General features: G+C 52.8%; 1 protein-coding gene across 1 annotated transcript in view; it reads left to right on the top strand.

The window, feature by feature from the left end:
- The window catches only part of SIPA1L3 (signal induced proliferation associated 1 like 3), a 235,551-nt gene that overhangs the window by 172,469 nt on the left and 49,600 nt on the right, over positions 1–13,482 (top strand). The window contains exons 10-12 of the mRNA XM_082862975.1: positions 532–806; positions 8,208–8,459; positions 9,281–9,418. Coding sequence (XP_082719101.1) covers positions 532–806; positions 8,208–8,459; positions 9,281–9,418 — 665 coding nt within the window. The remainder of the gene's footprint in view (positions 1–531; positions 807–8,207; positions 8,460–9,280; positions 9,419–13,482) is intronic.

A 13,482-nucleotide genomic window follows, 5' to 3' on the forward strand; every position in this document is an offset into this window, starting at 1 on the left:
TTATTAGTGGCTTCAGATAACAAAAGTTTATGTCACTCCCACCACGTATCCATCTTAGGTTCAGCTGGTGCCTGTGCTCCACATTATTCTAACTTCGGGACCCTAGCTGACCAAACAACCACTCTCCGGAATAATCCTAGAGGCTGTGGCTGAGGGGAAAGGCCTGCAAAGGGTCTTGAATTGGCAGTGAAATGCCCCAGCCCAGACAGTATGACATTTCCATTCCACACTTCATTGGCCAGAACAAGTCCCAGAGACCACCAACGGTGGGGTGGGGGGTGGGGGGAGGGCATTTGGAGATCACAGCTCGTGACCGCCACCTTTGTGTGAGGTATCCACGTTTCTCCACAAGTCAGGAACCCCGGGCTGGCACTAGGTGGGTGTTTGCACTCCCGTACCCCGACATCACCTGGGAGGGTAGACGGGGGTCAGCAGGGTCTTTGGCCTCAAAGGGCAGAATCTGACCAGGAATCTCCCACAAGAGCTGACCCCGAGCAGCTTGTGAGGCTAGACCCCACGTGTTGCCTGCAGGTGATGACCAATGGCTGGGAGACGGTGGACATGACCCTGCGGCGGAACGGGCTCGGGCAGCTGGGCTTCCACGTGAAGTACGACGGGACTGTGGCCGAGGTGGAGGACTACGGGTTTGCCTGGCAGGCCGGCCTCCGGCAGGGCAGCCGCCTGGTGGAGATCTGCAAGGTGGCCGTGGTCACGCTGACCCACGACCAGATGATCGACCTGCTGCGCACCTCCGTCACCGTCAAGGTGGTCATCATCCCGCCTTTCGACGACGGCACGCCCCGGAGGTAAGTCTGTCCACCCTGAAAGGTCGGCAGCTCCCCAGGTGCTGGCACTTGAAGCCCTCTCTCGGTAGGAAAAGTGATAGTGGTGACGGGGTCAGAGCTAATATCTGTGGAACCCCTCCTGCAAGCCAGTCGCGGTCGAAGCTCTCCACATGCGTGCTGTCCCATCCAGCCTCCACAACAGCCCTGTGAGGCGGGCGACCTCCTTAGTCGCACACAGCGTCAAGAGTCCTTGACTGAGGGCACGTGGCACGTCACTCACTTGTTCGGCACATACGTGTTGAGCCCCTACTTTGTGCACGCTCCATTTGAAGTGCTCAGGATACAGCGATGAAGAAAATAAAGTTCCCTTGGAGTTTGTGTCCTGAGGGAAGGACAGGCAATCATCAAATAGATGTATAATACAGGACCTGGCAGTGATGAGGTCTGAGAAGAGAAAGTGGGGTCGTTGAAGGGTTTGCAGCGTGGCAGGAGAGTGGCTTACGGGGTGGTCAGGGAAGGCTCCCGGGTGGAGGCCACCATGTAGTTTTCCGGGCTAGCGGGTCCGAGACAGGAACAAGCCAGGACAGGGTCTCCAAAGTGTCAGTGTGTATGGTGTATTCCTGCAGCACAGGGAGGCCGGTGTGGCTGGAGCACAGAGAGCAAGGCTGCGAGATGGGAGAGACGGACAGACTGGGGGGCCTTTCTGGACATGGTGATGAGCTTGGGTTTTGTTTACTAGGAAGCCAGTGCAGTGTTTGTTTCTTTTCGTTTTGTTTTGTTTTAATGGAACATTTCAAACATATGAAAAGTATGCTGAGCCCCTTTTTTCAACATTTATCAACATGTGGCCAGTTCTTGTTTTGTTTTTTGTTTGCTTTTTTAAATATTTATTTATTTGGTTGCGCTGGGTGTTGGGTGCAGCAGGCGGGCTCCTTAGTTGCGGCTCATTGGCTCCTTAGTTGCAGCACGCAGGCTCTTTAGTTGTGGTTTGCCGGCTCCTCAGTTGTGGCATGCAAACTCTTAGTTACAGCATGCATGTGGGATCTAGTTCCCTGACCAGGGATTGAACCTGGGCCCCCTGCATTGGGAGCATGGAGTTGTATCCACTGTGCCACCGGGGAAGTCCCAGTTTTTGTTTTTTTTTTAATTCCATACCTCCCCACCTTGGATTATTTGAAGCAATCCCAACTCCTTGGAATGTATCTCTACCCAGTCAGGACCTTTAAAAAATTATTATTACACTTAAAAAATTTAGCAGAAAGTCAGCATCAAGTGCCCAGTCTATCTTTCACTTCTTTTGTATCAGAGAGAGATTTTTTTAAAAACAGTTGTTTTGTTACTCAGGCTCCTCCTGTGGCATTTGGCTGATGTGCCTCTTCAGGCTTTTCTAATCTGTAAGTTTCCCCTCCCTCTTATTTTTTTCTTACAGCTTACTTTGGGAGGAAACCAGGTCACTTGTCCTTTAGAGTTTCCCACGTCCTGGCTTTAGCTGCTTGGACACCACCCCTCTGGTGTCCTTTAACCTGTTTTTCTAGCATGTGTATTTCCTATAAACTGAAGTTCAGCATAGAAGCTTGATCAGATTCTGGTTGAATTTCTTTTGGTAACGGCACTTCCCAGGTGAGCATACATTAGGAGGCATCAAATGTCTGGTTGTCCCTGTGTGAGTGATACTAAGGGCGCTCAGAGGGTTCAGATGGTGGCAACCTGACCCTTGACCATACGTTTCCCTTCAGCTCTCAGCAGCCATTCGTGATCATTGCCTGGATCCCCTATGTCATTACAGGTCACATTGAAGTGATGTCCTCATTTCTGTCATTCCTGTGTTATTTATTGGCTGGAATTCTTCCCTTTTTTTTTTTTTTTTTTAATTTTTATTTTATTTTTTGGCCGTCCCGTGATATGCGGGATCTTAGTTCCCCGACCAGGGATCGAACCTGTGCCCCCTGCGTTGGAAGCCAGAGTCTTAACCACTGGACTGCCAGGGACGTCCCTGGAATTCTTCTAAAAACAACTATCCTTGGGCTTCCCTGGTGGCGCAGTGGTTGAGAGTCCGCCTGCCGACGCAGGGGACACGGGTTCGTGCCCCGGTCCAGGAAGATCCCACATGCCGCGGAGCGGCTGGGCCCGTGAGCCATGGCCGCTGAGCCTGTGTGTCCGGAGCCTGTGCTCTGCAACAGGAGAGGCCACAACAGTGAGAGGCCCGCGTACCGCCAAAAAAAAAAAAAAGAACTATCCTTCAGCAACTATATGATTCTTCTGAGGTATAATTTGTACAGGGAAGGCAGGATAGGTGCAGTTCTTAGAATAACGAGTTGGTACCCTCGCAACCTCCAGAGGGGTCTGGAGACAGTGATTCTCTCTAGAATCACTACATTCCAAGGGTCGGAAACACAGCTGCACAGAGGACAGTCAAGGCCTGGGCCCTCACAGCCCCGCTGTATGGATCGGGGGAGACAAACAGTAAACAAGTAAGCAAGTGAGATGGTTCATATAGCCAAAGGGGGAGGCAGCTGAGCGCAGTGGGAAGGCAGGCTCTGCAGGGAGCTTGCCTACGTTTGACTCCAAGCTCCTCCTCCTATTAACTGTGACCCTGGGCAAGTGGCCTCACCACTCTCTGCCTGTTTCCTCATTTGTAAAATAGGGACAAGAATAGATCTTTCCCTAGAGGTGGTTGTGAGGTCGGGGGAGGTAAGGCCTATAGAGCACACGGAACAGGACTTGGCCTGTAGGAGGCACTCTGAAGACACCAGCTGTGAGATCCTGTGTGTGAGGAGCATAAAGGGTGTGACGCGACATCGGGTAAGGGCTGGGGAAGGCCTGGAGACACGCGAAGGAGCCAGGGGAGGGGCCTTGCGGGCAGGGAGTGGCCATCACAAAGGTGAGGACAGAGGCCCTTGGCTTGTTGATGGACGAGAAAGAGGGTCATGTGGCTGGAGCTGAGTGAGCCACGAGAGGCACGAGATGAGGTGACACTGAGTGCTTATATACATGACCTCGCAGGGCTGGTATGATCCCCGCTTTACCAGTGAGAAGGCTGGCGCCCGGAGTGGCCCAGTGTCTTGTGCAGAGTTGTACGGCTACTGAGTGGCGAGCAAAACTCAGTCCAGCTTCCGTGTCCAGATCCTCAGCTGCCTCTGAAAGCGATTGCGAGCTGTGGGCGTGTGCGTTCCGGCTGCACCAGCCCCATCTTCTTGAGTCTTTTTGCTCTGACCTTGGTGGGGGCTGGTTCTGGGCAGGCTTAAACCCTGCTGCAGCCAAGGGCTTAGCCACCCACACCCCAGCCCACCAGCCTCGGGACTCCGGTCAGGCCCCAGGCGTCCCCTCTTCCCAGCCCTCTTCCGGGGCCTCCTCCACCCCTGCACAGAGCCGAGGCCTGGGCCACACCTGCTCTGAGCTCTGCAGGGACAAGTCAAGCTGAGGTAACCCCACAGGCGAGCACACACACACACGCACCACACACACATCACACGCACATCTCACACACACACACACACACACACACACACACACACACGCACACACACGAAATACCCTACCTTCAAAACTTGGGAGCGCCAGAGGCTACAAAGGCGTCCTTGGACCAACAGGTAGGGACCAGCTGAGGCAAAAGGAAATGTCTGCAGTCTCCCTTCTCCAGCTCTGGGGAGATGGGGCCAGGAGGGTGGCTCCGCTCCCTGCCCTATTTAGGAGAAAAACTATCATCCGGCTCCCTTTACAAGGCGGCCTCCGAAACAGGATCTCCTGTTTACAGGGGCGGGTGTGGGTTGGGACTTGCGTGGTTTTTGTTGTTCTTCAAGTGCAGAGGCGTCTGGCTGGCCTCATTTGCAGAGCTGATAACCCCAGCGCTGGGGTCCCTCCAGCCTCTTGCTGCAACCCTGGCCTCCTGGCTCAAATGTCACGATAAGCTCTGAGGGGAAACACACCAGGATGAGCAGAGGGTTCTCCCTGCCTCCAGCCAGGCTCTGTATGGCGTGTGTCTGGACCCCATGTTCTTCAGACACCGAGCAGAATACAGGGGATCATCCTCACACCCCCCAGGCCGCAAGGCTGGGGTTCTCAAGTGAGCCCTGCACTGCCAGGCTGGGCAATTGCCAGGGGGGGCCAGGTCGCCAGGAGGACATTCCAGAGCCCCCAGCGAGGTGTGTCGTCGTGACCTTGGGTGCTTGCACAGGCTCAGAAGGGATGTTCTCCTCTTGCCGTCTCTCGCTGCCTGACGGGGAAGGCGATCTGGGATGCTTTTGTCCTCTTCAGTTGGACTTAGATGTCTGAAGGGCGAGGGGGTAGAAACTCCTCCCTGAGAAGGGAAATTGAAACCCCACAAGTCAGTGAGTAGTAGAGATAAGAAAGGAGTCCCCATGGCCCCCAGAAACTAGGCTGTCAGGAATCAAGGACAAGGAGGCAGAGAGGAAAAGTGGTCTGCACACCAGGGGCATCCGCCCTCAGATGTCTCCCGCACGTAGCTGAGGGCAGCGTGGTTGGTCAAGCAGAACACTAGAAGAAACCTCAATATCCAGCCGCAGGGGACTGGCTGAGTAGATCGCAGGTCATCCACGTGAGGGAACAGTCATGGGTTGTTTATAAAGAAAATGCAGTGAGGCTCTTTGTGCTGAGAGTTCAGAAATGCCGAACTCTCTGGTGAGAAATGTCGTTAATTGGGAAGAATAAAAAAAAGCAAGATGGGATCTGGAGTTAAGTGTAATATTCTTTTTATTTCTATTTTAAATCATCTTTACGTATGTGCACAGGCTATTTCTGTCAGAATATGTAAAAACCTGGCAGCTGTGGGTGCGACTGGGGGGCGGAGACGGGGACAGGGATGCCCTTTTATACCACTTTAATTTCTAAGAACAATTCAAAAACGAAACAAGTGAAATGGGCTTCGTAAACTTTTTCTCATGTCAGCATCATCCGTGGCAGCTTGGTAAAATGCAGCTTCCTGGACCCCACCTCAAAGAGGACGCTGCTTCAGAGGAGCCGAGATGGGGCTCAGGAGTCTGTGTTCCTTTACTGAGCGCTCAGGGGTAATTTAGATGCTGACGGATCTCAGCTCACTGGGAAGGAATTTGTTCCAGAGCCCCCAGGTGGGTGTGGTTGGACTTCAGAAGGCAGAAGGGAGACTTTCACTTCTGAGCGTGTGGGAATGGCAGGTAGACAGTCCACAGAATCGGCTGGGGAAGGCGACAACAGCAAGAGCTCCTGTTTGTCAAGCACTTGGCACACGCCAGACTTTCTGCTAATGCTCGCAGCCATCTTACAGGTTAGGAAACTGAAGCTCTGAGAAGGAAAATCCCTCACCCAAGGCCACACAGGCCATAAGTGGCAGAGCTGGGATCCGAACCAGCCGTCTGGCCTCAGAGCCCTGGCTCTCCATCACTCTGCGCTGCCTTCAAGATGACTGTTTCCCTCTTTGACGTCATGCCCAGGGACTCTTGACCAAAGATGAAGCTGTCAGTAACTGGGGCAGAAGGGACCCAAAAAATCTACTCACTGGTTCCCAAACCACTGTTCAGTGGGCCAGTGTATATGGTGGTTAAAGCTGTGGGCTTTCAAGTCAGCTTACTATCCAGTTTCCGGGAATTCCCTTGCAGTCCAGTGGTTAGGACTCCGCACTTTCACTGCTGAGGGTGTGGGTTCGATCCCTGGTTGGGGAACTAAGATCCCACAAGCCATGTGGCATGGCCAAAAAAAGAAAAAAGCATAGATACATACATACATACATGGGTACATAGATAAGTACATGGATACATAGATAAATCCAGTTTCCACCTCTTACTGGCTGTGTGACCTTGGATAGATTACTTAACTTCTCTGTGCCTCGATTTACTTCTCTCTTCAGTGTATCTACTGATTAGAATTCTGGTTACCAGCAACAGAGGTGAAGCAAAAGAGAGACTTTACTAGCTAATGCACCTGATAAGACTAAGAGATGGGGCAAGATTTAAGTGTGGCTTTATGCAGGGACATCTTCATCAGGAATCTTTATCACCTGTCTCCCTTTGTGCGTTGCTGTCATTCTCAAGCCATCTCCCACTTCACGGGGACAAAGATGACCTCTCCCTCCTCACAGCTCCAGCTTAGGCCTCCCCGGCTCAGCAGCCCAGGGAAATAGATCTTTCCCCCGGTAGTTCCAGAGCTGATGCTCACCGTCTCTGATTGGCTCAGCTTGGGGCACGTGGCAGTCCTGTGCCTGTCATTGTGTCCAGAGAGAGAAGAGTTTCTGACCAGCAGGCCTGGGTCATGTGCTCACACCTGGAGCCAAGAAGTGGGGTCAGCTCCACCTAGAGCACACAGACCTGTTCTCCGGAGAAGGGGTGTAGAAGCTGAGCAGGCAGGAGTAGCAAGTGTGCACTGCCTGGGGCCACGATAGTACCCCCTCTGCCTCTGCTCAGGCCTGGCGTATCTGTGGGTTCTGGTAGACATTTGTATGTTGTCATTCCTCACCTGGTACCTTGTGCTAATCCAGAGCGTCTGCTGGAAGGAGCTACTGAACGTCAGCTCAGCTCCGACTCTAGTGCTACTGAGCGGCACTGTGTGTCTGACCCAGGTGCCAGAACACATCCTCAGGTCACCTTTTAATGACTCCTTAGCAGACATGACCTGGGCCCATAGGCGCCCAGCCACCAAGTCCACCAGATCTTTTGCTGGATGCCCTGAAAGTTCCCCAGGCTCCAGGGGACTCAGGAGAACCACAGAGGATCGGCTCAGTGTGGGCAGGAGAACTTCCAGGCCAAGGGCTCCTCTGAACTCAGCTCCCACAGCTGCTGGGAGGTGGATTTTGTGAGCACGGCCCCCTCCTCGGGCTCAGAGCCCCCTTCCGTGCTGCACTGCAGCAGTGGTGGAGATGCCAGCCCAGCCTGTGGATCTCCCCAGCTAGAGCCAGGAACACTGTGGTGCGTGTGTGCCGGCCTGGTCTGGGGGAACTCACGGGCCGTTCTGCATCTATTTCAAGGTTCTGGATTCCGGGGCTTTTTTTTTTTTTTTTTAACCACCCTGCAAAGTAGGTCACCTGCTCCTCTTCCAGCTGCCTTTGAGCTTCTTCGGAACAAGGCAGATACTGTCCTTTGATTCCGAGGGCATCCGCCTTCCTGGCCCCGAGAACCACCAAGGGGGGCCGAGCCAGCCCATGGAGGACTCTGGCCGACCCAAGGCCTGGGTCAGGGAGAAGGGAGAGGAAGGGAGGGGAGAGGAGATGAGGTAGAGAGCGCCAAGCGTTGGGGCCACATTGTTGGGCCCTGTCCCGGTTGAGGCCTCCACGCTGCTACATGTCAGACCAGTTTAAAGGGTACCTACTGGGCCTTTAAAATAGACCGTGTCCGTTCAGATTGGGTGGGAAAGCCCAGCCCGTGCTGGTGCCATGCTCAGCAGGCGTGCACGCTGGTGGGCCGGGGCCTGTCTGAGTAACGCAGTTTTTCTTCCCAGGGGGTGGCCAGAGACCTACGACATGAATACCTCGGAGCCCAAGACGGAGCTGGAGAGCCTGGTCGCTGGGGGCCGGCCCCCCTACCGCAGCAACGCTCCCTGGCAGTGGAGCGGGCCCGCGTCCCACAACTCTCTCCCAGCCTCCAAGTGGGCCACTCCCACCGCCCCCGGGCACGCCCAGTCCCTGAGCCGGCCCCCGAAGCAGACCCCCATGGTCCCCTTCCGGGAGTCCCAGCCCCTGCACAGCAAGAGGTAAGGACTCCCCCCGCACCCCACCTGGGGCACCAGCCCAGCCCGCACCTCCCTCCTGTCTGCAGCCGCCCTTTGCCCTTTTCTCTCTCCTTCCCCTGCTGTCCAGTCTCTTCCTCTCCTCAGTCTTCCTCCTTTTCTTCTTGTGCTTCTATGCCCCCCACTTCCTCCTTCCCTTAAGCTTGCCTTATGAGCCTCTTGTGTGAGAGCCCAGGACTGGGGAGCTCAGGGTCTGAGGTTGGAAATCCACCCTAATGTATATGATTAAAACTATATATTTTTTTAAAAGGTCAAAGGACTGATAAGCACAAAATTTAGGACAGTGATTCCTTCTGGCAGGGAGGTGGGAAGGGGAGGAGCCCACCAGTGGGCAGGTATTGCCACCACCCTAGCTCTTGGGTTGGGTGGTAGCTTCAGGGAGTTTGTTTTATTATGATGGCATATACCTTAAAGATAAATGCTTTTGAATATATTATATATTAAAAGATAAAGACAATTTTCCAAGTAATGAAGGAATCCACCTTGCAGAGGAGCGTCTTGTCCCAGGCGTGGGCGGGAACGGTCTTCGCAGCCCCGTCAGAGCCCCGTCAGGCCACAGAAGCTGAGGGGCAGGCTCAGCCGCAGTGGGAAGGCAGGCAAGGGGTGCCCTGGCTTCCTGCTGCCCTTTGCTCAGCAGCCCTCTCTCTGTCCCCATGGGAGGGTAGCAGGTGAATCAGATGGGATGTGGTTGGGCCTAGGGAGAGGTCTGGCTGTCGCTCCTTGGAGGGCAGGGGTATCCTCCCCGCTCACCCCCACTGCCTTCCTCCCTCCTATCTCTGTTCCAGGCCCGTCAGCTTCCCAGAAACCCCTTACACAGCATCACCAGCAGGGGTCGACAAAGTCCCTCCCTACCGACAGCCTTCTGGGAGCTTCTCCACCCCCGGCTCGGCCACCTACGCAAGATACAAGCCATCCCCAGAAAGGTCAGAGTCTCTTCGCTCTTTTCAGTTAAGGAAGCTGGTGAAAGCCAGAATCCTTCTTCCTCAGGAAATGCACTTACCCCACAAGTTTATTTGCCATTCTACGGGGCTTCTGGACCCCTGAAGGTCATCAGAGGACCTCCAGGAGGGTGGGCTGTGTGTGTTAAGATGCAGGGCCAAGCTGGCCTGGGCAGGACTTGCTGTGCCTGTCCTTGCAGCAGCGTTTCGGTTGCCGTTTTCCTGACACCTGAATCACTTGTCTGAGCAACAGCAGGCGCCCTCCAGAAGAACCATTCATCTGACTCCAGCCTGTGCGCCCCAGGACCAGGCCACCAGCATTACCCAGTTTTCATGGCCTGTCGGGCTTCAGTCCCGTCCCCTTCTCCAGTCTGGCAGCCTGAGGGATCTTCCCAGCTCCTCCCTGGCTCCCCAGCGCCCTCGGGATACACCCAAGCTCTCTAGCTTGCTCTCCAGCAGCCTTCAGCCCTGGTGCCCTATAACCTTCCTCCTCCAGGGTCCCTGTCTGAGGGGCAGCCCCACCACTGCCCTGTCTTCAGGCCAGAGCTGTGCACCTCATCCTGGATGTGTCCCTTCCCCCCCTCCCCTCTACTGCGGTCCACCCCTTCCACCTCCTGAGCCTCTCCGCCCCCTCCTCCTTTCCCCAGTGCCCCACCCTGGCCACCTCCCTGAGCCCCCAGCCTCTGGGCCACCTCCTCTGGTCCACCCCCCACTCAGTAACTGGGAGGTCTTTGCATATCTGGCCATGTCTGTCTCCTACTCCAAACCCTCCTTGTGTCCCGGAGCCCTCAGGACACAGCCTCCATGCCTCACTCTGGCCACTGGGACGCACCCGCCTCTCCAGCCTTGTGCAGTGCCCTGCACATGAGCCGCCCTGGCCACTTCTGATTTCCTAGGCAGGCTGTGTGCATTTCAGAATCCTCCCCATGGAAATTCTTCATGAGCTTCACCCCCACCCACTCCACAGACACCAGTGTGGGTGCTGCTTCTCCTCCTCCAGGAAGGCTTCCCTGCACCTCCCCCCACACTAGGTGACGTGCTGCCCCTGTGCCCTTGGCTTCATGTGTATTTCCTGACCATGGCCTTGAGCGCTCTCCGTTCTGTTAGCCCAGTTAAGCGTGTGTGCACACACACGTGTGCATGCATACTCACGCATGTGTGCACGAACAAGCCTGCTCTCCAAGATACGATACCTTTCCAGGTCGTTTTGTATAATGTTATTACCATCACACGGCACAGGGTCTGGCACATGGTAGATCCTTGGTATATATTTGATGAAAATGGATTGAGTGAGTGAGTTGGTTTAAATAGTGAGCTTCAGAATCACCCGGAGGGAGGGCTTGTTAAAGTACAGATTACTGGTCTTACCCCTGAGTTTCCAGCTTGGTAGGACTGGGGTAGAGCATGCGATACCAAGGCTGCTGGTCCAGGGAACACACTTTGAGAGCCACCACGCTAAACATCGTTTGATTCTAAGCCTCTGTTGTAAAACTGGGGAAAACATACTCAGTCTTTCATCTTCTAGTGGCCACCATTTAGCTTTCATCAGCAAAGGATCCCCAGAGCCTTCCATGTGCCAGGTGTCAGAAGAAATATTTGAGATACTCACTTACCCCAGGGGTTCCTGTTGTCAGTGCTGCTGTGGTGGAGAGAGGGTCTTAGAAGGGTTGTGCACTCTGATGAGAGCTCTAATAGACTCAGGCCTCAGAGGAGGGAGCTCAGCCCAGCGTCAGGTCTAGGCTGGCTGCCAGGAGGAAGTGGCATTTGAATAAGGCTTTGAGAAATTAATAGGAGTTTGCCGCAGAGAAGAGGGAGAAGGTCATTCCAGACAGCAAAGGCTACAGATGTGAGTAAGCAGAATGGTGTGGAATGCAGGAGGAAAAAAAAAGTTGAACTCAAAGAAACAGAGTAGAATGGTGGTTGCCTGGGGGTGGGGGAAATGGAGCGATGTTGGTCAAAGGGCACAAACTTTGGGTTATGAGATGAATAAGTTCTGAGGATTTAATGTGTAGCATGGTGGCTGTAGTTAATAATTCTGTACTGTACACTTAAAATCTGCTAAAAGAGTAGATCTTAAGCATTCTCACCCAAAACAAGATAACTATGTGAGATGATAGATGTGTTAATTAACTCAATTGTGGTAATCATTTCACAATGTATGCATAATTCATTACTCTGTACACTTTAAATATATTGCAGTTTTATTTGTCAGTTACACCTCAGTAAAGCTCCAGGCCGTGGGCGAGAGATGTTTCTAAGAGTGCTATTTACTCAAGGAGTAGAACATTGTTATTTCTGTGAAGGGGTATGCTGACCATTCTGTGTTATGTGTAGAGAAGTGTTTAGGAAGAAAAGAGAATACAATTGCTTACTTTGTGGTAAGTCCATTTTTAGTTTTAAAAAGATCTGCCAAACTATTTTCCAGAGTGGTTGTACCATTGTCCATTCCCACTGGCAAGGTATGAGTCATCCGGTTTCTCCACATCCTTGTCGCTCTCTGGTGTCATCACCGTTTTTCGTTTCAGCTATTCTCATAGGTGTGTGATGGTATCTCATTGTGGGGTTTTTTTGTCTGTTTTGTTTTTGGCTGCGACGGATCTTCATTGCTGAGTGTGGGCTTTCTGTAGTTGCAGTGAGCGGGGGCTCCTCTTCGTTGCGGTGTGCGGGCTGCTCATTGCATTGGCTTCTCTTGTTGCGGAGCACGGGCTCTAGGCGCACAGGCTTCAGTAGTTGTGGCACGCGGGCTCAGTAGTTGTGGCTCGCGGGCTCTAGAGCGCAGGCTCAGTAGTTGTGGCGCATGGGCTTAGTTGCTTCGCAGCACGTGGCATCTTCCCGGACCCGGGCTCGAACCCATGTCCCCTGCATTGGCAGGCAGATTCTTAACCACTGTGCCACCTGGGAAGCCCTCATTGTGGTTTTAATTCGCATTTCTCTAACAGCTAATGATGTTGAACATCTTTGTTTTTCAATGTTTATATATTCTAGATACAAGTCCTTTGTTAGCTTTGTGGTTTGCAAATATTTTCTCCCAGTCATTAGTTTGTCTTTTCATCTTCATAACAGGGTCTTTCACAAAAGTTTTTAATTTTGACGAGCTCCAAATTATCATTGTTTTCCTGTTTTGGATCATATGCTTCTGGTGTTAAATCTTAGAGCTCTGCCTAGTCCTGAGTCCTGAAGATTTTTTTTTCCTAGAAGTTTTTCCTTCTTTTTTTTTTTTTTTTTTTTTTGGCCATGCTGTGCAGCATGCGGGATCTTAGTTCCCTGACCAGGGATCAAACCCGTGCCCCCTGCAATGGAAGCGCGGAATCCCAACCACTGGACCGCCAGGGAATTCCCTTCTTAGAAGTTTTAATTGTTTTCTATTTTACATTTAAGTTCATGATCCACTTTGAGTTTTTCAAAGCTAGTTTTTGCCTAAGGTGAAAGGTTTAGGTTGAGGTTCCTTTTTTTGCCTGCCGATGTCCAGTACCATTTATGGAAAAGGCTCTCCCTCCTCCAGTGTATTGCTTTTGCTTCTTAAAGCAAAAATTCATTGGAAGGGGAAATTAATTGGGCACGTTTGTGTGAGTCTATTTCTGTAATCTCTAGACTGTTCCACTGAGCATACGCATGATCTCAACGCGTGCTTCCAGCAATTCTATGAGGTGGGTAGCGTGTCCCATTTTACAGAGGGAAGGGGAAAACTGAGGCTCAACAAGGTGAATCCACTTGGCCAAGGTTGGCCAAGATCACTTTTCCAGGAACCCAGGCCTATGTGATTCCAAGGGACCGACTCTGACCCAGAGCTGTCCTGCCTGCCCACGAGACTCTGAGCGCATCCTCCAAATCAGGGTGACATGCATGGTCCTTACTGGAGTCCCCACCCCACAGTGACACTTGATGGCTGTGATTTTGTGTTTCAGGCTTTCTGGCATGGGCAAGTGAAAAACTCTCACTTTTCCCTTGGATTCCAACTCTTCCCAGCCCACCCCTCTCTTCCCAGGGCACCAATGGAGCCTGACTCGGCTCTCTGTGGCCTAGGTCTCAGCAATTTTTATCTCTGTTAA

This window comes from Leucopleurus acutus (genome assembly GCF_964270905.1).
Source record: "Leucopleurus acutus genome assembly, chromosome: 20".
Lineage (NCBI taxonomy): Eukaryota > Metazoa > Chordata > Mammalia > Artiodactyla > Delphinidae > Leucopleurus > Leucopleurus acutus.